The sequence below is a fragment of the Nasonia vitripennis genome, chromosome 4 (genome assembly GCF_009193385.2).
Source record: "Nasonia vitripennis strain AsymCx chromosome 4, Nvit_psr_1.1, whole genome shotgun sequence".
In the NCBI taxonomy this organism is placed as follows: domain Eukaryota; kingdom Metazoa; phylum Arthropoda; class Insecta; order Hymenoptera; family Pteromalidae; genus Nasonia; species Nasonia vitripennis.
The window spans coordinates 6,777,721-6,803,739 of record NC_045760.1 but is presented as its reverse complement, the minus strand read 5'-3'; the positions used below and the strand labels follow the sequence as shown (position 1 = coordinate 6,803,739).

General features: G+C 46.2%; 2 protein-coding genes and 1 long non-coding RNA gene across 9 annotated transcripts in view; 1 reads left to right on the top strand and 2 right to left on the bottom strand.

Annotated features, from left to right (window-relative positions):
* Positions 1-19: 19 nt before the first annotated feature.
* LOC100119582 (transmembrane protein 62) lies at positions 20-5,807 on the bottom strand. 5 transcript variants are annotated; one of them, XM_032599753.1, is made up of 13 exons: positions 5,366-5,807; positions 4,024-4,334; positions 3,822-3,933; positions 3,587-3,724; positions 3,041-3,390; positions 2,799-2,931; positions 2,116-2,271; positions 1,884-2,031; positions 1,688-1,810; positions 1,519-1,600; positions 1,139-1,451; positions 838-1,065; positions 20-754 (listed from the first exon to the last, which is right to left on the bottom strand). In XM_032599753.1, exons 4-13 carry the CDS (start codon positions 3,664-3,666, stop codon positions 664-666), a joined length of 1,704 nt encoding a protein of 567 aa, XP_032455644.1. In that variant the 5' UTR covers positions 3,667-3,724; positions 3,822-3,933; positions 4,024-4,334; positions 5,366-5,807; the 3' UTR covers positions 20-663. The 5 variants fall into 5 exon arrangements, with proteins under 5 accessions (XP_032455644.1, XP_031785547.1, XP_032455643.1 ...); XM_031929687.2 differs by having other exon boundaries at positions 3,041-3,373; positions 5,366-5,798; XM_032599752.1 differs by lacking the exon at positions 5,366-5,807 and adding an exon at positions 4,654-4,758 and having other exon boundaries at positions 3,041-3,373.
* Positions 4,358-10,572, top strand: LOC116417269. Its single transcript, XR_004227567.2, has 2 exons — positions 4,358-4,478; positions 8,943-10,572. It is a non-coding gene; the product is annotated as an uncharacterized LOC116417269 (long non-coding RNA).
* A 1,892-nt stretch (positions 10,573-12,464) lies between these two features.
* The window catches only part of LOC100119622 (uncharacterized), a 29,054-nt gene continuing 15,499 nt past the window's right edge, over positions 12,465-26,019 (bottom strand). The window contains exons 1-2 of one of the 3 annotated variants that reach the window (XM_016984809.3): positions 18,574-19,648; positions 12,465-18,280 (exon numbers count right to left, since the gene is read on the bottom strand). In XM_016984809.3, coding sequence (XP_016840298.1) covers positions 16,333-18,280; positions 18,574-18,773 — 2,148 coding nt within the window. In that variant the 5' untranslated portion in view covers positions 18,774-19,648 and the 3' untranslated portion in view covers positions 12,465-16,332. Of the gene's footprint in view, positions 18,281-18,573; positions 19,649-26,019 lie in introns of those variants that run through there. The other 2 variants (XM_016984810.3, NM_001142346.1) reach the window with 2 other exon arrangements.

Sequence of the window (26,019 nt, the reverse complement as noted above, 5' to 3'; positions counted from 1 at the left end):
ATAGTTGAGAAGAACAAAATTTTCGTAATCTTCTTTATTTACTAAACTTTGTATACATAAATTTAAAAAAATATTCTGTGTGGAAGCAGTTTTTTAACGAATCACGTGAATTTTAGTAACTTAAGTTATTCTATAATTTGCCTTTACAAACATTTTTCCAGGCTATTGAAATATAATATAGTTACAATGATATTTGCTAACAAATATTGAGTTGATTTATAATTTACAATAAAAAGTTTTAATACCTTTTGCATTTTTTTAAAGTACTTCAAAAAATTGAACCCACATGCTTCGTTAAAGTTAACGGCATCGGTGTCAATACTTGGAATTCATCATTGTAATCATTCGTTAATTCAAGTACTTTACAAAGCTATCATAAAAATTTAGAAAAAATATTTTATTCTGCAAAAGATTACCATTAAGAAGTTTTAATTTTTGATTAGTGTTGCACTATTTGCACAATATGTTTTAAAAATAAATGAGTTTTGGTTTCATCCATTTTTTTGTACACATATACAAATAAGAGATGCTATGTATTATATCTTTTAAATGCTTTGTGGTTTAATGCGTTTTAGATTTTTGGTAGTTTTTTCTTTTCGTAAAAGAGTATTTTTTCTTCTCATAAGTATAATAATTCAGATCTATCAAATCCGATATTGCTCTTTACTTTGAATCGCCGTGAATACTGCGTCGGTTCTCATCCTTTTCTTCTGATACAAGACAGCCGTGAGCACACCAGACCGTTGCTGCTGATCTGTGAGAATACAAAACAATTAATGGAAAATTCGCGCATACTATTAATTTAATTTATTTCATAATTTAAAAAGTAGTTCAAACCTCAGACATTCTGTTGGCATTTTGTAAACTTGATACCACAAAGTTATAGCTAACAGTAAGCTCCAGGTCCTCAACGGACACAAAACAGTCGCTACAGTCCCATAAGCCAACCAGAAGAAGTAGATCATACTTATTTGCATCGATACGAGCAAAATAAATGGCACATGTTCCCAAACTTTCGATAAGACATTTCTAAATTTTCTTGGAGGTTTTTCAATTAACTGCAATCTATAAAAGAGGCTTAGCGGTGAATATAGTTTATCGTAAAACATCAAAAAAAGAAGAAATATATCGATCTTACCGTCTACTGACACGGTGCGCTACAATAAGTGTTAACGGAAGATGAAAGGAAAGCAGCTGGAAAAAACCGTATGCATAGGTGAACGATCCGGGCAGAAAAGAACTTCCGACGAATGTTCCCCACGCAAAAATGACTCCTGTGTGATTGTCAATTATTTCGCCTATAGTCCATGGTCCAACGAGCAAGTATATCGCATACAAAACTAGCGGAAAGAACAGCCGATCGACAGTCGATAGAATCCAATGACTCCTGAGCCACCACCGGAACAATTTTATGCGTATCCGCGGTTGGCTAATACTCCTGCCGTGTATCACTGAAAACAAAAAAGCCGATTAGAACCGAGCGTAACTATAAAAACATAATTTGTCAAGTATACTCACAATGATAAGTGTTATGATAGATTCGTAAGCCGCACAGAGGCAAAACTAGCATTACGAAGAGCGTAGCGAACATAATCTGAAACTAAATCGATTTCACCCATGAATGTACACGACAAAACCAATACTTATCTGCCCAACGATATACTTTATATGAATAAAGTAAGCTTACAATACGGCTAACTTCGGACATGAGTATAATTCTCGGCAAGATACCAAACGTCAGCCGGCTTCCATCTAAGGAAAACGGCTGCGTCACGATTTTTTCCCTGCCATCGCTGTCTACAACTTGCAACTGAAAACACGGCGAGTTTTGAAATGAGCGATTAAGCCGCTGAAAAATCAATCATCAAATGATCTTCACATACCTGAATATGATGAATGCCAGTCTTGTACTCTGAGGAATTCCACTCCGCAACGTAGAGCGGTCCCTTAACGTTTCTGCACTCTACCCAACTTTCATCGTTGATCCGCACCTTTACGGATTTAATATCTACAATTGAGAAGGCCAAAGCTCTGGAAAAATGACAAAAGCCAACAATCGAGTGTGCCATTCATACTGTATATCTATTACAGCGCAAACGCACGTTCTGTAATCACCTTATATGAGTAGAATCGATGATGGATTGTACATTCTCCTTGCGGGGCATCGCGAACTGCAAATTCTTCGGATTGGTGACTAGAGCGACAGGCCAGTCGCGATGCCCGACGTCCAGGAAGGAAAATTGCCCGTGATCGATGACGCCGAGTCTGTACCTGAGAATTACAAATTCCATTTTTATTGTAGAACACATTGTCTCTCCTTTAGCACCATCGTGCGCGACGAAGAAGAACCTCGATCTATCGTTTGTCAAATCTACGAAAAGCGCCGTCCCCGTGTCACATAGTATTAGAGGAAAAAGTGTCGCATGGAAAAGGACTAGTCGACGAAAGGTACGAGTACCTCGGACGCGCGCGATCAGCATGCACTCAAGAGAGAGGGAGAGAGAGAGAGAGAGAGATTATGTAAGGCATTTGCATCGTAGTAGAGCATTGTTTTTACAGCCGCGTGTGCTGGCGCGTCGACGCATAAGAAGAACAATAAGAGCGTAAACAAGCGCGTAATGCGTCGTTTGACTTCTTCTCTTTGAAAATCTCAGCTCGTTCATCGCGTTATCGACTTTCGCGCGCGATGACAATAGGCGGCAATCGAAGCAGGCGGGTTTTGGCGAACGTTGCAGCACATTATATATACTACGTCCGGACCTCGCGCAATAATAGCTACAGTAATATAAAGTGCTTACATTCTATTATCTTTCCAATCAGCCAATTCCAGCTCGAGAAAGCCAGCCTGCTGCAGGCTGTACATGTTAGGCACTGTGCCACCAAGCGTATGAAAGTGACCGCACAGATACGTCATGCTCTCCTCGTATTTACCTATACACATTCGCATCGGTCAGAAGCATCAGAGAGTACTTATCGCTCGAGTAAGCCTGTTATTTTTCGATTCGCATGAATCTATGATTTTACTGGATAAAGCGTTTACCTATGACGGCCCTGACACCGCCGGCGTTGGGCGCGACGATGCACGAGGTGGGATAGTGTCCGAACCAGACGATGTAGTCGGCCTGACTCTGCCGGGACTGGTTCATGAGTCCGTTGAGCCGGTCGATCTCCAGCTGATCGAGAGCACCGACGAAGTTGAAGGGCCTCTTCGGCCCGGGCTTCAGACAGGCGTCGACCGCGATGAAGGAGTAGAGGCTCGAGTCGGCCGGGTGACGCACCTGGTGCATGTAAGATCGCGGGTGCTTGCCCCCCTGCACCGAGTAGTTGGCGTAGTAGTTCTCCTTCGACTTGCTGTCCAAGACGTTGAAGTTGTCTGCGTACATTGACAGGCTGTGAGCCATTGCGAGAGAGTACAATGGAAGCTTATTTGGCGCGTCTAAGCGAATCGGTGAAAATCGAGGAAAGTTGTTTCAAACACTATATCGTTGACGACTTAATGCGACGATGATGAAAGAAAAAAATAGCTCGCGGTGCTCTCTCATACACACACGCACACAGACTAGACGCTTACGTGACGAGCTCTTACCGTGATTGCCTCTTACGTCCAGCCACGTGGTTTTTTCGGTAACTCGGGACTCGTCGAGGAGCTTCTTGTAGTGCTGCCATTCCTCCAAGAATTGCCGCGAGCCCATTTTGTCCGCCGTTTTTGCATCCGTCAAGTCACCTGCACACGTCAGTTATATAGCAGCAATAAGGCTATCAGCAAGCAAATCGGTTATAACGACGATGAGCACATTCTTGCAATATTATAATATATTTACCGGACGCAAGCACGACTTCGGGCTTTATCGAACCGACAGTTATATCACAAAACTCTTTTAGCTCCGTTATTCTAAGTGGGTCCCGGAAAATGCTTATGTGTAAGTCTGTTATCTGCGAAAAGAAAAGCACGCACCCTTATGTATAATTACTGCACAAAGTGCTAATCTATCCATACGAAATAAAAAGAGGACAAAGACTCACCTGTAGAAACCAGAGGAGGTGATCGGCCGAATCGCCAATGTCGTACTTTCTCGGTTTCGACCACCTCGATTCGGCAGCGGCGCCGGCCGCGATGCCGTGCGAATCGACGTCGATGATATTGACGACATTAGCGACGAATATCGACAGTATCAACACGAGCATAAGAACCAGCAGCGTCAACTTGGCAATTTTCATTTCCCCAGCTCTCTCTCTCTCTCTCTCTCTCTCTCCCTCTCTTTCGCAGCAGCAGCAGCGGCGGCGGCGGCAGCAGCAGCGCGTGCAGGCTAATGTCCGCCAATCACACCGGGTATCTGCGCGAAAATGCGAAAATGCTTTTAGGGATATTGTTGCGCGCGAGTCTTGTAATAATAATACGACGACGACGACGACGACGACGACTAAGTTCGTTTTTGTTACACCGAGGGGAGGGCCGCTATATCGAGGACTCTTTAGAAGTATGTATGGTTATTATATCTATATTATACGCAAAAGCTCGTAAAGCGCGTCGGGAAAAGATGGTTCACGAACATAGGGACGTCGACTGTTATCGTGTGCGGCAAAAATGCATTAATTGATAGTAATATATCAGCGCAGATAATAGCAGTCTAGACGACAAGACAAAGAGCTTACGATTTTCGGCTTAAAAGAAGCGATTCGAGCCCGTTGTTATCCCTATCGCGCGTATTGTTGAAAGTACGAATGTAAATGCAAGCAACAATCGAAAACAAACTATTGGCAATAATCGACGTAGCACAAGCTCTTATCAGGCTCCGACTCTTCGATGCAGCGCAGCAGCGCAACGCTCGTTAATTGGATAAGAGGCCGCAAGAGAAAAGATAAGAATAATCTATAATTCAATTTTTCGACCGATCGCGCTCCTAAACGCCGAAGACGCCGAGATGCACTCGCTCCCAGTTTGAAAGTAGTCGCTACATGTATCGATTACAATTGATCGCTCTCCTCGCTATTTTTAGACTTCAAATCACAGAGCGGGACTCGGCGTAACGATCTCATATTTGATTAGGATTAAAAAAGAAGGCAAGCCATGAATTATAAAATCAGCGCTGCGCGAGCTTTATACTCCCTCTAAATCCGTCTCGCAAACACGAGGGCACGAGGGACGCATACTTTATCGGATACCTTACGCCTTCTCTCTCCCTCCTCTCCGCATACTTCTCCCGAGAGGGACGTTACGTACATAAATCACGCGCGAGAGAGGTTAGGAAAAAAGCTAAAAATATCCCTCGCGCGAAAAAAGGCAACAATGCGATAACAGTCCAGCTCAGCTGGGGGGATAGAGGGAGAGAGAGAGAGAGAGAGAGAGAGATGCAGTAGTGCCTACCTCTTGAAGGTCTTCCAGCGCGCAAGAAGCGTGCGACAGGAGCGACGATGATTCCGGCTGTCCGATGACGAGGAACAGCGGCAGGGCAGCATCACATAGTTGCCGCCTCGGAGCCACGAGTAGTATAGCACTAGTATCAACAGCAGCGGCAGCGGCAGCGGCAGCGGCGTACTCGTGGCGGAGGAAGTGCGTCTTCATCTTTTCATCGAGCTCTGAATGATTGCTCCTCCGTGGCGGCGCTTTATCGGCCCCTGACACGCGATCTAACGATCTAAAAAGCAAAAACGTTCGACGTAGGTATATACGGGTCTCTCGGATGATCGTCGTCGTCGTCGTCGTCGTCGTCGTCGTCGTGGTCGTTCGAGTATAGCAGAAGCACGACTGGCCGGGACCTTGGACTGCGGATGAGCGGGCTTGTCTAGCCTCTGCGCATGTCGCGCCGCGATCGCCATCTTTGTGCCTCGAACAGCTGATTTCGTCAGTCCAGTATACTCAGTAGAGAGAGAGAGCTGCAGGACTCTGCGCTGCGCGAGTAGAGAGCGCGCGACGCGATCAAAAATAAAGAGGCCGGATTATTGTTCCGCTTCGATTTTCCGCACTCCGAATTCATTTTTTGAAAATTAACGCGCAATTCGGCCTTTTCCTTTAAAAACGCACGCGCAGCTGCTTGTTTTTCAATCGCGTGCGCGGATATGGCTCGCCTAGCTGCGCGAGAGCTTTGCGTTGATAATTGCAAGGAAACGATATTCTCGTCGATAATGGGTGAAAGGGAAATTAAGCAAGGCGCAGTAGATTCTTGAATGCCGTTATCGAGAGAGCGCGGGAAGTGTATTTGCCGAGAGTTTTTTAACTGGCTCTTACCGAACTCGTACAAGGCGGTTATAGCTCTTCTTTGACAAACTGCTTATACTATACTCGGCGTATTTTTTGAGCCTATACGAGGTGAAATTTGTCGCGCTGCTTTGATTAAATATTGAAACGCTGAGACGTTATTTCAGAAGTATACGCGCTCATAATATGTAACTCGCGCGCGAAGTGAAAACCCGAGCGAAAAAAGTTTTCGAAACGTATGTAATTTGTAATTGTACGGTTCGGAAGCTTCCTCCCTCACTACGTACATTTTAATGAAAATAATAAAAATTTTACTCTTTACGCGCCGATAACGGAAAGTTATGAATAAATTAAACTTGAAAGTTGTTATTTACCGCATTCCGTAATAAATGCGCGCGCTTGGCAGAAAGACAACGAAATTATATACGACACATTTTTGATAATAAAAAAATGTAAAAATGGCGTATCGCAAATTTTAATTAGCCATGCAGGTACTTAAGAAGAAAAAAAGTATAACAGATAGCTGATCTTAATCGATCGATCAGATCACCTTTTAAGCGTTGTACACTACAGACGCAGCCTATGTACATACATGCGCTCGGTCAAAATAACTCTTTGTCCAACGCTCAAAGTCATCCGTTCACTTTCGGCATCGCGTGCACATCTCCCTTTCAAGTCTCCTGTACAGCCAAGGTATATACCTATAGCAGTCTTAATTCGAACACACGACAAGCGCGCGCTGGATTCGTAGCGTATGACATAAGATTCGACAGCTGATCGCCGTAGGCGGATAAAAATTCATTTTTCGAAAAGCAATTTACATTTTCGCGCTGCAAGACGGTATAATATAACCGCGGGAAGATTGAAAGTCTTGCGAGTATTCTCGTTTTAATTGCGGTATAAATATAAAATACACGAGGCGGCCTGTGTAATTTACTTTTGAAATTTCACTGCTTCTTTGCAATTATATTTCTTCAAAGTTTCAATTTGGCTCGGTAGCTTATTTTTTTTTTTTTTTTAACTTTTCGCGCCGCGTACTGTCGCAACGAAAGCGTTATACGCGCGGCGGCTCGACTCTCGTCAGTCGAAAAAACGGTACGTATGTACGTAATACGTCTTGAAAAATGCATATAAGCAGAGCTCGTAAATTGGCGCGTAATCTCGACGCGAGCGCGCGCGTGTGTGTGCGTGCGATGTTTCGTTTTTTCGAAGGAACTCGCTTTTCGTCGGCGTCTTATACTGTGTCATACGCAGTATTATACTGTATTAAACGAGAGGCGAGAGTTTTATTAATTCCGTTGCACCTGTTTCGCTACCTGTACACACAATATATTGTCGGCAAACCTCACTGAAAATTGTCTAAAACGAATCTTCCCGTGTTAACCGAACGAATTTCTAACTCAAAATATTAGGAGACGAAACTCTCCTCTCCTATTATACAAGCAGCACACGCGGATTCCAAATCATCGGGGCGCGTGTCAGAGAGAGAGAGAGCCGCGCTGCAGCCATAGTGAAAATAAGGCGCGCAGAGAGCACTTTTCCACTTAGCGCGCGCATTCGGCAAAATTGCCGATCGTTTCGCACTCTTTCTCTTGCTATAAGCGCGAACGTCCCGCCGCGAGGTCTCGTCGCCCCGAGCCATGGGGCAACCTACATTAATGCAGTGCACTTTTACTCGCGCCGGCCTTGCGCCGCTGCGGCCTGAATACCTCTCCGTTAAACCAGCCGACGACCCGCATATATCCACTGCGCTCCGCCGGTGTATATAGAGGCATAGGCCCTTTCTATCGCTCAAGCGCGATATTTTAGAGAGCTCTTATTCATTATGCCCGTATGCGCGAGAATTTCGTCCGTTTTCGCCTCGCTTTGAATTTTCAGAAAGAGAGATGTGTAGCTTTTCAAGTGAAAGGGAAACCGTTCTGTGTCTCTGTGTCTGTGTGTGTGTGTGTGTGTGTGTGCATAAGGATGAGGATTATAGAGTTACCGCGCACTTATGTAACCCGATGAGGCTTTTCGCAACGGATTTCAGCTGCGGCCTCTTGCGCGCTCGATTCAGTTATAATCTTATAATTTTAGAGCGAGTAATATCGCGATCCTATATTAACGGAATATCAAAGTTCGGTATAACCAGAGGCTGAATTAAGCAACGCGATAAGGATCGTTAGTCGAAACGAGAGATGCGCGAGCTGAAGAGAAAAGCTCGCCCCGGAGCTCAAGGAGGAAGTTTACGCGCGTGACCCTCTCGCGGGTGCAAAAATGCAAGATCCTGCTTTCTCGCGCGCGTCTAAATTATCGTCTGCACGATGCGCTTCTTTTTCCACCAAGCCGTCCTTGCGCGGTTCCCGTAGGTATACAGTAGGCGTCCGCGGTCCGCGCCGCGCTGGACGCCGGTCAAGGTCGCGAGTAAAGCTGCGCGCGGCAATTTCGAATCCTTCTTTTTTTGTTTTTTTCGGCTGCATGCTTCTCCTTTTGTCGGCGAGGAGGAGTAGGTAAGTGGCGCGAGAGAGCGGACTGACTCGTGCGTGAAAGGCGGCTAGGAGAGAGATAAGTATTATGCGGTAGCCGAGAGGAAACAGCTGTGCGTGTTATACGGCGGACGTTCAATGCCAAGTTCTACCCGCTGATATAAATATCCTCGCGCGCATCGCCGGAGAGCGAGAGAGCTTGCGGTGCAAGGGATGGAGGTTGCATCTCTCGCTGCTTTTTAATTCTATCGTGCTGTAACGGTTTCGATTTATCAATGTAGGTAATCCAATTCCAACGAGTGGTAGCGGAGTGAGAAGAAAACACGACGATATAAGAGCACTTGAGCAATGACCTCGAGCGGATTTTCCGATAGCGTTATGCACACGACCTAATGAAACTTACCTCCGCAACTCGATAGTTATATCGGCCAGATACTCGGACGGATGTACTTATCTCCCGCAAGATGTAAAGCTGTTTTTGTGACGTCATGTATGTGGAGGATCGTTTGGGTTTCGGATGAAAAAGAGATGTAAATAAAGACGACAAAGTCTCGTTTTTTGGGTTGGTTGGTATTTATGTACGATATTTATTTCCATTTTTATATTCTTTATTGTAACATTTTTATATGGGAATATATATATATATATATTTATGGGCAAGTCAGAGAAGTAAAAAAATCAACCGGATCGGGGCCCACTTATTATTATTAGATACACTTCATTTCTTCTTTCCCTTTACTCGCTTTATACTTCGGTATTTATTTGTTTTATATTTTATTTTATTCATTTTTTTTCTGTCTCAAAGTTCGCAGGATAAATAAACGACTAAATAAGTTTAACACTTCAGTTACGCAGTTTTTCTTTTACTCACTTAAACGCTGTAATAATAATAATAATGGGGGAATTGATAAAAATCTATCATACCGAGTTTCTTCTATATATAATACGCGCGCGCGCTTAATCATTTATTTAACTTGTATATAATTTCCCTTTGTTTTGTTTGTTTTGTTTGTTTGTTTGTTTTTTTTGCGTTTCACGTAGTGTCGTGTTATACATTGCGTGTAGAGGCAAAAACATGTATACGAAAGTGCATACATTATACAATGCTAAATTATACACTTCTTTCATTTAAAAGATTCTACGCGAATCATCATCATCCACCTCAGTTTCTTCTCTTTTCGGATAAAACTAACGCGTGTCAATTTTCATGTCGTCACATCGTTACACATGGCTATACAATATTGATGAAAATAAATGCCGGCGTAATTAAACAAATACTCACAGATAATCACGCGAATTATCGTAATATAATATATATATATATATAAATATATATATATATATTATCATATGCGACGGGCAAAACAATCAAACGCCTCGCGACGATCTATATATGTATGAGAGAACGGAAAAGAAACGTAATCAGAAAAACAAACTTCCATACCACCATTGACTTTGGTATTACGTCGTACTATTGAAGAAAGCTTTATTATACAGAATCTGTCGCGGTATAGCTTTTGAAAAGAAAAGTCACACATCGAAGATTTTCTGCAATAGTAGAACCTATAATACGTAAGCAGTGTAAAGCCATTTTTCCAGTCAGTTTTTTCCTTGCGGTTTACATTATACATTTGCGGATAGCAATTCGTATATATGGATGTGTGTAAGTTTTAAAGCGAAGTTTCGCCCGGCACCCGAGATGCGGTCGCGCCCAGAGCGAAATAAAGAGAACATAGAGTACATAATATCTTAACAAATTTGTTTTCTCGTTAAAAAATACGGTTCACAGTATATATAGCAAAAATTCATTTTTTCATAACAATATATAACGAGCTCGAATTACAGTATCGTAACAACATTATCCTCGCATTCAACAAGCCAACTTGAGAGTCGCAGTAAAAAGAAAAAATATATAATATATAATCATTTGTATGCAAAGAAAACGCAGTGCAGAGACTGAATTTGAGTTTTCAGAGTCTGGAAAGACAGAAACCAGCTGATCATGTATATAATACTATAAAAAAGGTAAGTCGCATTTATGACAATCTTAACTTCACTCAAGCTCTATTTTAGAATTCAGACAATCAAACAGTCAATTCTTTGCTGCCCTTTCTATTCCCTACGTAAGACATTCATCGTTATCCCTTTTTTTCTTTCGCGGAAATTATGCAAGCGCGTATGTGTGTGTGTGTGTGTGTGTGTGTGTATATGCGAGATGGATCGCGGGAACGAAACCCATGCATTATTCAAACACGTTTTATTATCACAAAAGAGGACGAAAACTCAACGACGGAATCGGCGAGTTCTCAAGCGGATTTCGTTCTCGGATTTACAAAAAAAAAAAAAAAAAAAAAAAAAGAGAGAGAAACAAAATAAGAACAGAAATGAAAAAGATCTAAAAAAGAAAGAAAAGCCTAAGTTTTCTCTCGACACGCACGCGCGAACTTTCCTATCCCTCGCAATCTATCTATAGACGTATCTCCTTTTCTCCGCGTCGAATGATGTCCCATTGATACGGGTGCTGTTGTGGCTGTGTCCGCATACGCGAGCGCGACTAAATCTTGATGCTTCATATGCGCGTATCGTAGTATTTACACAGTTGTCTTCTTTCTCTCAAACGCTTCGATCTTTTTGAAAATCATCATCGTGCTAGTGCAAAGTCTTGCCCACGCTCGAAAGGACTATTTACGAAATAACTCGATAGCTACGTTTTTTGTTCCTGCTTTAATTATAATGAAGCTAACTAGACGATAGTCCTATACACTTTGCAGCTCTACTATCAATTATCATATGTATTACATTAGAATTCGTTAAGCATTACATATATAATATATTGATAATCATTAGTGTGGCTCGTCTGCTCGCGGCGATAAAAGTATATGCATAACAGTAATGACATTGTTAAATGGTAAATAACTCATTACGCAACGTTGGACCTTCTCTCTTTCGACCCTCATATGCCACTCGCTTTCGCTTATCATTTCTCTTTCCTCGCGGATACATAATCTCCCTCTTTTTCTCTCTCTCTCTCTCTCTCTCTCTCTCTCTCTCTCACACACACACGTTTTCGCACTCTCACTCGTTCGTCCTTCCTTCTCTCTCTCTTTCTCTATATATCTCGAGTACATGATTACACATAGCGATCTCGTCAAGGCTAAATTCTCATATTTTATAATACGGAAAGACAGTAAAAACCAGTCGATGAAAAGGAGAGGAGCAAAGGAAACGCATTTTTTTCTCTCTATAATAGCTTACGCACTCGGCTTTCTTCTAGAGTTTGTCTTGCCACGCTTTACACATCTCGGACAGTCTATCGTTTGTTTTATCAATAATAATTATAATAATAATAGTAATAATAATAATAATATTTTACTTTGTATTTTGTTTGTTGTCGTCCCGTATATAAGCGACTGCAAGGCGACCGACTGCAGTTCTTTTTTTTATTTCTTTCTTAAAACTTTACAATTGATTTATTTACTTTGTTTCATCTCTCGTTTATCGCGCGCAAAACTTAATCTCTCTAATTAGATTTATTATTTTACTTTTTTTGGACTTTTCGTGTATCCTATACCTTTTATTTTGCATATATTTTTTCGTCGCGCCCACAGCTTCCTTTTGCCCACAGCTACGCGCGCACGCGCGCACGCCGAAACAATTAAAACTGGGAAAGCGCAAGTGCTCGTCAACACTTTGCCCTTGTTGACATAATTTTCCGCTTATTATCACTTGTTACATTATTTTTCATCTATCAAATCGATCATTTACCTCGCGAGAAGGTTTTTTTAACTGTTTGTTTTTTTTTATTTACTTCGTATATAGCTCTCTCGTCATTCGATAACTATCGCTCGATACGAGGATGCAGACGCGCGCAATTAACAAACCCGATCGATGTATATGTACGAGTGTGCTTCAGTCTCGTTATTTTTATGTTTTCATTTGTTTTTTGTTTGTTTTTTTTTTACACATTTGTTACTTACAATCTCTCCCGTGAGAGCGCGCACATCTTTTGTCGCAATTTCTCCTTTTTTTTTTTTGTTTTTTGGCAATTCTCCCGCTCGACGGAAAATTTTTCTCTTTTTTTGGTATTTTTGGCATAGCTATGTTATTTTAAGAAAACGAGCCGCGCGCGAAAAGTTCAGCCAATAATAATGGCGGCGGGCCACCTCTGTACAATCAATCATATCTCGTGATCGTGGTTATGTCGTCGCGTTATATCATCGTACGAAAGGATCGCTTCGAATACAAGAGTAAAAATTAGCGCCGCCGCTGCTAATAATAGTGTCAACATCGTCGTCGTCGCTTGCAACCGCTTTTTCGTATATTCTCCACCTCAACCTCGTCCTTCGTCACTCGCATCTTTCTGTCTCGCTACATCTCTCCTATGTACACAGTGAATAATAACCATTCGCATAATAATCAGGAAACGCGCGTGATCAACGTCCCTTTAGGTCTTTTTTCATAAATTACTCCCTACGATAACTTAATAAGACTATAATATTTAGCAAAATATCTCACTCTCAAGACAAACCCCGTATGTCTCTTTCGTTTCTAATTTTTTTCTCCTCCTTTTTCGAAATCTGCCAGCGTCTCGATTGCATCGATTCAACAACGTGTCAGTTGGACGTACAGCTCGAAGCTCACCGTATATACTTAAAGTTCGAAAGCAGGAACTGCCTTCGCGTGGAAGTGCGTGTATGCATTGTAATAGCGACCCCGTCAGACTGCAAAGAGAGAAACTGAGATAAAAGCGTGATGCACCGGAGAGCGATGTAAACAAGAAAACCGGTTGACTTTCGAGATGTGCGGCATGGAGCAAGGTCAAAAGGCGCCACCGCCGACGGGTAAAAGCAGCCCTCGTATGGCGCGTAAACAGCATCGCGCAACGAGATTTACGACTCGGGATCCGCTTGTTAAAATAAAAAGGAAACAGCAACTTGTGTTATTGCTGTGTGCTAAAGGAAAATCAAAACTCAGGTTGCGCGCGAAATCGGTATTATGGCAGAGCTGCTATGTGTGTGTGTACAGATCTATACATGTATATACGGGCTGCGCGCAGTGTTTGCCTTCTTAGCATTAACGCGATAGCTGAAAAACCAGTTTGCTCGTGGCAGCGCGACGGCCTTTTTATCCGCGAGAGCTTTACTTTCGCTCGCAGCTCTACGCGCTCGGCGCTGCAGGAAAGGAAGAGTGAGGGCGCGAATGCTTATCTCTCTCTCTCTTTCTCTCCTCTGTTGCCGTGTGTCTAGCGCGTACTCGAACTCTCTCGCTCGCGAGGGTGTGAGCTAGCAACGGAGCGACGGCGCGCGCAGAGTAACGAGGTCAGCCTGGCTCTCTTTGCGGATACACGTGTATACACACACACACACACACACTCTCGCTCTCGTACACATGTACACGGCAGACACGCCGCGATATCGATCCGGATCGGCGGGTGGTTTTCGCGTAGCCCCGATTTTTCTCTCCGCTTCGCCGTCGCCGAGCTGCGGAATGATTCTTTCTTCTTAAAATTTCATGAAAAATCGTCGTCTTCGAGATACGCATACTCTCGCATTTTTCTATTTACATTCCGTGACGTATATGCGCGTAAAATTATAAATTCAAATCCGCGCTTCGATTAAACTTTGTGGAACGCGCGCTGGAAATACATTCTTTTCGTCGCGCTGAAGTTACGTATGCGCGCCGCAAGCACTTGCGGATAATCAAAAACTCGATCTGAAAATAAAACGACCACAATCGGCACCGCGTAGTTCGCTTAGTTTCTCTCGGAGAGAAAGAAGAAAAAAAGGGAAACTCTACGCGCAGTTCGCCGAGATCATTCCCCCGTGTGCGACGAGATATTACGTTCTCTGCTTCGAATTAAAGTCAAGTGTAACACAACGCGCGCAGTACAATTATTCCTCGTCGGACGCGCTTAAGTACTCTGCAAAAGTTTGGCGCTCTGATTTCACTTTTATCTCTGTTTCACTCCCTTTTTCTCCATTTCACTCTTTCCCGGCGGTTTGTCTTTTTACAGCGGAAACATGGCAAACGATAAAATATAAACAATGACATCGGCGAGTTCGAGCTGCGCGCTTCCTGTATACATATACCTTTAAAATCTCTTCGTTACTTTGTTTTCTTAATTCTCGTTTTGATTCGTTCCCCGATTAGTCTCAGTACATTTTGTTTAGATCCTCGCCTTTACATCTCTATTATGCTCTGCACAACCGTTACTTTAAAATTCTGTCTACATCGAAAAAACCTACGATATAGTTTATCTAAACGAAAATAATGTTCACAGCCACACATTAATTAATTAATCGGACAGATAATTAATTAACATACTTGCATGTAGTGGATTTATTTTTCTTTCCATTAAACCTCGTTTACAACTTGTTGATTACTTTAATATGTAACCGTACGCAGGCGAGCGTGTCGCTGCTGTACGGAATATGCATAATAGAAAAGAGAGAAAAAAAAAACATAAATCTCAAGTGAGAATCGATCATTACTCATTCTCCTTCCCGCGATTGCCCGTCGATATATAGAACCGTTCTTTGCGAAGCAAACCCTTCGTGTGTCGCAACGACGATCGCACCTCGAATTTCCCGTGCGCCTATATCTGCAGTATACTGTTTCGCGCTCTCTTATCGCTTGCGCAACGTCGGAATGATTCTTCTCGCGAAACACAACGCAACGCCTCTCCCTCTTCTATTTTCTTTTCTTCGTGTACTTCAGTTCTTCTTCCTCTTCTCGCTCTTCTCACGCACAACTTGACGGAGGAGACGGCAGCGTCGTCACGCACCGCCTTCTCTCGTCATCATCACAAGCATACTCGAATTTTTCGTCTCGCTCTTGTACTCTTGACTTTGATATGAACCACGCGACGACGTTTGTTTTTTAAGCACAGCACCTGTTGATTTAAAATGGCCTTCTCGAGAGAGCGATTGAAAGTAACTTCTTCTCCATCATTATCATCACCATCTTCTTTCGACACATATCGTCGTTATCCTTATCAGCAGCAACATTGAGCAAAAGGAGCTGCCTCGCACTTATTTCTCGTGCAGCAGCGGTATATATAAGGCGGCGGCAGCAGCGGCTGTCGCACGCGAGACGAGACGTTTATATTTTCGCGTCGTCGCAATCAGTTTTCTTTAAGTAAGCATCACATAAGTCATGACGAAAGAGCGCGTTTATAATACGACGAGTACGACGATGTCGACGTGGACGTAGTGGACCTTTTTTTATCCTGTACCTATACATCGATATATTTTATAGTCTTTCGTTTGCCGTTGCCCCCAGCTCAGTCCCGTCTCGACTGCCCGAATCCGACGCCTCCTGCGCAGAGTCCATCGGTGATGGTAGTCGCCCCGAATGTGTCCACGTGTAGCTGTGTATGCGTGGGTGTGTTCGCGTGTGCCGGAGTAGTCGTGGTCGGCAGCTGGCTAAAAAATCTCTCGCCGGAAGCTTGCGAAGGGAGAGAAAGAGCAGCGTCGCGGGCAAGTGGGCTGCTGCTAGTGGTGGTGGTGGTGGTGGTGGTGGTCTATCCCTCGCCGCGTTTGTGGAGGCTGGCCGAGAACCGCAGCCGGTCGAGCAGCTGGCAGTCGTCGTGCTGGCTGAAGAGGGCTGGTGGTGGTAGTCCTGCTCTGCTGCTAGCGCGGCTTCGTCGTCGTCTGGGGCGAGCTCATCGCATCACGACGAGCAGGCCATCCAGGAGTTGCAGGTGCAGGTGTAGCACGCGGTCGGTATGACGGGGGCGTAGTAGTAGCCGTTGGCGTAGACGTAGGCCGTCGGTGGCGCCTGGTGGTTGGTCAGTCGTTGCTGCTCCTGGCAGAGCACCTGGTAGGCCAGGCTGTCGATGAGGGCGAGGGTCTGGCGGCGCTCGTGGCCCATGAGGCAGACGGTCGACTCCTCGACGACGCTGTGCAGGAGCATCAGGTACTGGTACTTGAGGGCCTCCTCCTCCGGGCCGACGAAGTGGTTCCACAGGTAGTTCTCGAGCTTGGCCTTCTGCTGGCCGATGTCCGGGAAGTCGATGAAGAAGCGCGAGCACATGTAGCGCTCGAGGGTCTTGATGTAGTCGGCCTGTGCCGGCTTGTACTGCTTGACGAGGAGGTTGCAGTACTTGAGGAGGCCGCCGCCCCTGATCTCCTCGGGATGCCTCGTGGAGATGAGCTTCTTCTGGAGGTGGTAGAGCGCCTCGTGGAAGTCCCCGTAGACGGACTCGCCGACGACGGTGGGGTAGAGGTTCTCGCCCATGGGCATCTTGCTGCACTCGTGGAAGAGCAGCAGCGAGTCGAGGACGATCTGGAAGGAGTCGACGGAGAACTCGAACTGCCGCCTCATCGTGTCGACGAACTTGAGCTCGACGTTCCTGTGGCCGCGCGAGTTGCCGAGGGAGATGAGCGACCACCTGTCGCCGTCGTTGTTCACCTTCACCATCTTGCTCACGTAGGCCTCCTTGAGGCTGCAGGTGGTGATGCGCTTGCGGCTGACGCCCTCGGGCAGCAGGTCGAAGAGGGAGCCCAGCACCGCGGCCTTGACCTTGTCGTAGTTGCGGCCGCTCGTCAGCTCCACGCCGAAGATAAGGTCGAGGTCGTTGTAGGGCTGGGACTCGGTGGCGAGGACGTGGGAGGCGGCGCCGCCGTTCAGCCTGATGTCGCGGACCTTCATGCCGGCGCCTCCGAGGCTCGGGTCGGCCTCGAGCTTGGCCCTGACCACGGTCACGAGGTCGCACAGCCTCACCTCCAGCGTCGGGAAGTTCCCCCTGCCGTGGATGCTGACCACCTCGTTCATCACGTCGTTCAGCCGGCAGACCTGCTCGTAGCTCAGGACCGCGTGCCTCTGCTGCACCTCGGGGTTGCCGCTCGACTTCTTGTACTCGACCTCCTTCTCCTTCTCGTTTTCCTTTGCCTTCTCCTTCTCCTTCTCCATCTGCTTCTCCTTCTCCGCCTGCGCCGCGACAGCCTTCTTGTTCATCTGCTGGTTGCCGCTGCCGCTGCCGCTGATGTAGATCACGTTGCTGCTGCTGCTGCTGCTGCTGCTGCTGCTCGTCTGGTTGACCTGTTCGTTGGCGACTTTGTTGTTGGGAACTTGGCTGCTGCTGCTGTGATTGACGAGGTTGTTGCTGACTACTTTGTTGTAACTCATGGGGCTGGCCGGCGGCGTCGGCTGTGGCGTCGTCGTCGCTGACGTCGTCGTGCTCTTGCTGCCGCAGACGACTTTGCTGTAGGCGACGTCGTTCGTCGTCTGTGTGATGTTGAGAACTTTGCCGCTGCTGACATCGCTCGTCGCGGGCTTGCTGTTGCCGTTGACTTTGTTGCTGTCTACAGCCGGGCTGCTGCTGCGGTTCTTGTTGCTCACGTTGCTGTTGTTGTTGTTGTTGCTGTTGCTGCTGTTGCTGCTGTTGCTGCTGTTGCTGCTGTTGCCTTTGGCGTTCTTCTTGTTGTTGTTCTGCTGCTTCTTCACGACGACGTCCTCGTTGTTATCCTCGTCGCTGCAGACGTTGAGGTTGTTGTTCTCCTTGATCAGGGCTCGAGTGTCATCCTGCGCGACGTTCTTGGCCTTCTTGTTCACTTTGCAGCCCTTAACCTGGCAGGCGGACTCCATCGTTTTGTGCCCGCCGGATCCCAGAGTCGCACTGCAAGAAACACAAGGTAGGAACGTTAGTACGCTTTATAATAATAAGTTAATATAACAAGTTCAAAGAGTTACGAGGATGAAATGTATAATCGCATTACGGATTGCGCGTGAAAATGAACTTTCACTCGCATTTATATTCTCGCGGTTTCGTCCGACAATTCCTATACACGCGACGGGGGAAGACACAAGATCGATAGTTGGCTGCGTATATGGAGAGCAAACGAATATTGCGCGACTCGCGTAATAACTCTCGTTTCGCGTATACGCATATATAGCTATTCATGAATATACCGTGTGAGAAGCGACACCGACCGTGCCTCAGCGGCGGTACTGGGCTGTATCGGCGTCAGGCTTCTCGTCGTGGGGCCGCAGTTGTAGCAGCCGTGTCGCCTAGGCCTCGACGGCTGGAGCTGTTGCAGCAGCCAGTTGAGTGAAAGGAGCTGCTGCAGTCGACAGCAGCAGCAGCAGTTGTAGGAATCCCGCAGGGGCATACTGCAGACGTAATACCGCACAGCGTGTAACTCGTTTGCATCAACCGTACGTACAATATAAGTAGCTACAGGATACGCAGAGAGTGAGAGAGAGAGAGAGTAAAGGACCAGCCGGCGAAGCTGCTCGGAGCGGACTAGTCCGGTGCGTGCGTGGCTATGAGGCAGTTGCGCGTCGCCGCTAGCGGCGTAGTGACGTCACTGCGGGGGCGGCCCTCGCTCGATGAATGGGAGTCTGCAGAGCTGCCGAGAAATAGCGCCGGCGTCGAGAGAGCCATGGAGTGTCCCGGGCTCTTACGCGCTATCCTTCGCCTTTTTTTCGTCCGCTCTCTATAGATTAGGGGCGCCGACTACGTCAGAGAGGGATATACTATATACGGGCGCGTACGTGCGCATGATTTATCGCAGGCTCGAGCGTGCGAGCATACATCAGCTTTGAGAACTCGTTTCTAATTTTGGGGAAGACGCGATGACGCGAAGAGAGGAGAGAAAACATTCTCTTTGTGTGCAGCGGATTTCGATTCCGCGCATTAAAAAAACAAAAAGCGCGTATATAGCGGGCGGGAAAACCCGGCGGGTTCAAGGATGAGAAAAAAAGAGCAGAATCGCTGCACGCGCAACAAGAGGGAAAAAACTGAGGAGATATACGTCGCGTGCGGGAAGCCCGAAATAGAATCCACGTGCGCGCGAGCGATGATGTCCGGATACATAATAGAATTTCGCCGAGGAGCCGAAAAAACACGCTGTAAGTGCGCTCTCTCTCTCTCTCTCTCTCTCTCTCGAGAGAGAGAGAGAGAGAGAGAGAGAGAGTAATGCGTAGATAAGCATAGCCCCCGACGTCGGGGGTGGGCGAAAAAGGATGAAATAACATAGTCTCACCCCCTTAGAGAGAGAGAGAGAGAGAGAGAGAGAGAACCTGTTGCGAAGGCGGATTCGGATAAATACGCGTTATATATATATAGTGGAGAGCAAACGCGCGCGGGCGTATACGTATATAGCGCTAACTTATACGGCGCTTTTATTATCGTTCGGATATGAAGGGTGTCGTGTTATGCCTACACGAGAGAGCGAAGAATACGCGAACGATTTGCCGCACGTGTGTGGGACTGTTTTTCGAGCGACTTTCGCTGGGCGCGGAAACGTTTTACAATACAGCGAAAAGTGCGCGCGACCGTCGCGCAAAAAGTTGCGACGAGAGAAGCCTTTCAGAAGAGATCGTAATGGATTTTATGTAACACGCGAACGATTTTCGCGTTTTTCGTACCTATTAATAGGGACTAAAGTGACTCTTTTTTGACCGGCGGGCAATAAAGGTTTTTATTGCCCGCAAAATTTTTTTTTGTAATTTAAAAAAAAAAGTTGATTTTGATAAATTTGCATTATTTATTTTATATAATGTTTGAACAAGACAAGAGCACGGTTGCCGTGTCAAAAAATAGTCACATCAGTCCCTCTTAACGCGCGTTACATAAAATATGGTGTGCACCAAGGGCTAAGCGGGCTTTTTGGCCTCGTGGATTTTGCAGTACTCGTCTGCGGCTCGGGCTAACTCGCCTTGCAAAATCGTACTGCAAAATCGACACTCGGCCTAAAAAAGCCCACTTTACGCCCTTGGTACACAATATACTATTTTCCGTGCGTTATTCCCATTCGAGAGTCCAGCTCCGAGTGACGTACATACAGTGTCCAAAGCGCGAGACAATTAACCCAGACGCAATATCGTCTCCCCTTTGAAAAGAGCCATGCGCGCATATCCGAGAAAAAAAAACCAGCCCGCCGACAACAAGTCGCGCAATTAACAAAAGCTCTGCCGTGCGGCGTACGTGCGCAGCGACACGAGGAAGGTTCTCCAGACTGCGCATGCCCCGCTCTCGCAGATTGACACCCACGCTCGCGCACAAGGCTTCCGGGCGAGTCCAGAAAGAGCGAGCGAGAGAGGGCGAGTTAGAAAGTGTGGTATCGATCGGTGGCGCGCGAGCGATGCGTCGTAGTAGAGGTGCCGCCGCCGCTCGGTCCATGCTATAGATAAAACCTATATAACTGGCGGCGACGACGACCTACGTCATTCGCGCGCCGCGCGTCTCCCTCACGCGCGGAATCGTAATCTCGTTCAGAGAGCTGCAGTGGGAGAGAGAGAGAGAGAGAGAGAGAGAGAGAGCCGAGAGATTATTCCATTAGGGTCGAGTTCGTTCCGGAGTCCGTGTGAGCCACCTGACGCTTGACGCGCTTTTGCGTCGTTAGCAGTTCGTGCAGGCGCACAGGCACGCGATTTCGCGGATTGAAATTCTGAAATTATTATATATCGCCCGCGGCACAGGATATTATAACACAGGTCGTTGCCGGAAGCGGCTGGTGTTGTTGTTGTTGTTGTTGCTGCTGCTCGGCCGTAGTATGGAAAAGTACCGTATGACGCTGATGGCTCGACGTCGTCCTATGACTAAGTGCTTTTGACACGAGTGTGTAACAATGCCGCCGCGGAGAGTAGGGGACAAAGACTAGTTGGCACTAGTATACTCCGCGGATCTCAATAAAAGGGGGGTATGTACGCGGTGAAAGAGAACTTTTAGCGATGAATGCGAAATTCAAATCGATCGTCGACCTTGAGTCAGCCGCCGCAGGCACGCGTATATTTATAGGAAACGAATATCGGGATTACGTAAAGATTCGCGCACTGCTGAATCCCGACACAATCCCGCGCTCGAGGTCACGCCATGAGCGACGCGAACTTTTGCGGGAAGCCTGCGAAATCTCCGACGAGTTGCGCTTTGCGGACTATTTTCAACGAGCTAGAATGCGATATTTTCCTCTCCAGCCGCGGCGCGTTCGTTTATTTCGAGAGAACGCGGCGCATACGATTTGGCTATCCTCGCGCATCAGCAACAAGTGCGTTTATTTATAGGCGACGACTTCGCTGCAGCCGCGGTAATCATATATGGGAGATGCTTGTAAGCTTTATGTATCGGTATAACGCGGCTGATCGATTTCACGGGAATACTGATGTCACGCGGCAACTTTTCCCATATGGCGCGCATCGGAAGTTGCTTTTGCGCTCATCTCCCGCGGACTGACCTATATTCCAGAGGAGATGACGCCGAGAGGGAATTTCGTTTAACTCTATACGCGAAGTACTGTTGCATCGAAGATTCTTCGCACGATCGTGGCGAAGTTCGAAGCAAATTTCAGTTGTATATACAGTTTTTGCATTATATATCGAGAGAGCAACTTTTGTATACTTATACCCGCGGCGCAAGTAGTAACAGCCGCGATTTTTAGTTTCACACCGCGGGTGAGTAGATTCATGAAAGTATGAAAAGACGAACTTAATTTTAAGTATATAGGATTGCGCGCAACTGCATAATAACAAGCCGCGCACGTTTTCAAAAGTTTGGACGCGCAAACCCTGTTGTTAAAACTTCAAACGGACGATTAAATCGCGCTCGACTTTTTCTTTCATTTGGCGCCAGTGCCAGTGCATATAGTTGGCGCAATATGAACTTGAAAAACTCGCATAACCTTCCTACGCTCCACGGCCTATGCGCCGGTATATTTTTACAAACATTATCATTCGGAAATTATAATAATATCTCTCTCCCGGTAGCAGCAGCTGGCAGGAAGAAATTTTTCCTATCGGCGCGTTGTGAAAAGTAAACGTATTCGCGTTTTTGCCTCGCTTCCTCAAGAATGCCTGGAACTTAGCTTAATAACCGGTGTCTCGATTCTTTTTGCATCGGTCTCGAAACGACTTTTCACCGCTCTCTATACGTATACTATATTACTCTTTCATTATTTACTCGAGATATATTATGTACCTTAAAGCGAAAGAAGGGCCGGCGTAATCGGAATATGGATTTGTGCCACTGCGCGCACATTATACTGCAGAGAGGCGCACGAGAAATAAAGCGTAGAGGCTATTATGATTGACCTATTGCCGTGTAGTGCAAGAAAATATTCAGAAAAGCGTCGGCGATATCGCCGGCTGTATATTATAGCCTCAGGTGGAATAGTAAAGGGTAGGGCTATAGAATTCTGCGATGCGCCGGCGAAAAAGCTTGAAAGTTTGATGATCCACGAGAGAGAGAGAGAGAGAGAGCCGTCGTTTCTCTGACTCACCAAGCGCGCCTTCTTTATACCCACACGTTATATTCCTTCTCCTATACTCGGAAATTCGAGAATTATGATAATTACGGACTTTATGTCCGAACACAGTGACATCATTATCGTTTCGCTCGAAGGCTTGACTCACGAGCGGATCCGACACTTATATTATCAACCTGATTAATTAGCTTTCCTTCGAGATCGCGAGATGCGATTGAAAAATACGACTATTTTCCATTAGTACACGCTTCTACACACACAATACCGCGTTATTACACAGCTCTGCGCGTTTTCACGTACGACTGCGGCGGAAGTTGGCCGGCCGGCTTTTATGGGCCGAGAACGAAAATGCCTAACCTACTAATTCACTTATGATCGCGCCTCGAGCCGTTTCTCTCCGAACGGCAATTTTCGGCGCGAGCTTTGTTCGCCGTAAAGGAAATGGCAAACGAGGTGTTGGGCGCGAATTCTTTTTCATCGATCTGTAATGACTACCTGTGTGTGCGACGGGATTTTATTTGAAAACTCGCTTTGCGGTTGAGTCTAAAGTTCACGCGGCTTATGCGTGGAGTGTATAGAGCCTCGACGAATAATGAACGCGAGGCTTGGATCACCTTCGTCCGATTGATTTCGCGCGGACGCTACTGGCTCGTGACTGAAAATCGACGGCTTCGACTGCATGTGCTATACCGGAACTAATTCGCCATATAAATTATAAACTTGTCGATAAATTAAAAAAGAGCCTGTCACGGGGACAAAATTTCCGAATTCATTTGCATGCATACGAGTGGCAAAAGGTTCCCGACGCGGAATGCTCGATTGTTGATCCATCGAATTTATATTTCGCGTATAGTCGCGAGCCAGACAGTCGCAAAAAAAAAACACGCTCGTACTTTGTCGCTAAAGAGGTTTATCTGCTCATCGACCTTGGCTGGATTGAAATTACCAGAGAGAGACGACCCGTGACGCGCGTGCGCGATTTTTACTTTTCGTCGTGTTTAGTTTTTTTTTTTTCGTATATAGTCCGAATATGAGATACAAAACGTGTAAAATTTATGCTAAGCCTGGAGGTGAAGTTCATCAGCGCCGTGATGGATGTTTCAAGGAAAGTCCAAACCCATTTCTATAATGCATTCGCGCTGATTACGGCTTATCCTCACCGGTAATTTCACGTAAGGCAATTGAAACCAGAAAGCGAAATCAATGAGAAGAGCAAGAATGAACGATCGTGCTCCGAAAAAAGCGCATCGGTCTATAAGCCCCTCTGTGCAGCGGCGGTCTCCAAAATAAGATGCTATTTAGCGCGCGCTCCGCGCTCGAGACAGAAAACGTGAATCAGAGCACGCGTGCAAAAATAGCGCGTCATCCGAGAGTCGTTCGCGTCCGTCCGGCAGCAGCAACAGCCTAGCGCAGTATAGTACAGCAGCGAATAATCACGTGGCGTCGTGTGCGAGGAGGGCAAAGAAAGCGAGTATAGCGCCGTGTGGCTGACCCGCGCACGCGGCAAGTGAAAACGCCGAGTGTCTCTCTCTCTCTTTCTCTCTTTCTCTCTATGTGTGCGTATATGTAGAGTCGCTTCAATTGGCCGAGCCTCCGCTAGCTCGAAAGACGTCATCGCGAGAGTCTCTCTCTCTCTCTCTCTCTCTCTGTTTGCGCGTGTGCGTATACGTGATGTGCGTAGGATTGCTCAGGGCGAAAATTATCGGCCTCGTTAGCGCTTCTTTTTTTGTGTCCTTTTTTCTCGACTTCTCCTCTCCGAAGATAATTTTAGACTCGTATTCACGTCGGAGCCGCGGTGCATCGCGCGAAAGTCTCACGGCCTAAATCAAAGAGGCGCGAAGAAATGTCGCGCGCGATTCAAGAGCGAATAAAAAACGCCTCCGTCGATTTACATGCGATATTTTGTTCTTCGCCGAGCTTGTTTATCGTCCCGACGACGAGAGCTATACACGCACGCTGTAACGTTTATTTCAGGAACGGCGATAAAGTCGTTTTTACACGCGTCTCGACGAAACAACGAGGGATTACGCAAAACACCGGAGGATGGTATAACAGAGCAGAAAAGAGCGAGAGCGCAGAGAATCGAAGTCAATTACATTCTTGACCGCGTCTCCAATGCAAATCAATCCGGCGACGAATCGAACTCGCGAAAGCTCGGCATCGAAGCTTCTCCCTCTCGGAGAGTTGGATAGGAAAAGTCTCCGTGCACCATAGTTGGATATGGGGAACGTGAGTGTGCGCGCGCGCGCCTGCGTCTGACGTAGGTAAAACGTCGCGAGCGCCGAGCGCCGAGAGAGAGAGAGAGAGAGAGAGAGAGAGGACGTCCTGGTTACGCGACTCGGCCGGTCGTTGCACTCGGCGACGACTTTGTTAGCAATGTGCGCCTCGATCGAGGTGCTGCTGCTGCTCTGCTCTGCTCTGCTCTGCTCACGGGGTGTAGTCTATTTGATTGTTTTAAATTACGACTTCGCGCTTTATACGGAAGAGACAGTTTCTCTCGATGTGTACACATTAGCGATCATTACAATGCCGAGCTGTGGACTTTTCCTCTCGCCTGCTCTGCGTCGCTCTTTGTTTTTTTTTTATTTTTGTCTAGAAAAAACGGAAAACTTTCTATTGGAAGAAGCAGAAAAAGTTTACGAGGCCGAGAGAGATTGTGTACACTAAAGGCCGTATATGTAATCTATCTGGGAATGGAACGTCGTGATTTCAGATTGAATTCGCTTCCGCATCCGATCGTCGCGATTCGAGAGAAGTTAAAAAAAAAAAGCTGTATTTTATATACGACGACGGAAGATTACCGAGAAACCGGGCGAACCGCCGCCGCCGAGGAGGAAATAAGTCTGCAAAAATTCGATATTCGCGCGCCAGCTGCTGCTGTTTCCTATATGTATAAACGCGACGCTTGGATTTTTTATTCGGTGTATCATAGCTCGACCTGATAAGATTATACTCTTGCCGATCGTCCTTATCGTAATTCTTGAAAGTAGTAGCAATATTTTTCAATTATAATATACATCGATTGGTCGGCGCATTATGACGAAACGATAGCGCTGCATTGTAAAAATTGTGCAGGAAGCAGTGTGCCAACAACGTATATACTTTTGTTTTTATAATCAGATATATGATTTTTCCTCTTTCACGCTTTACAGTA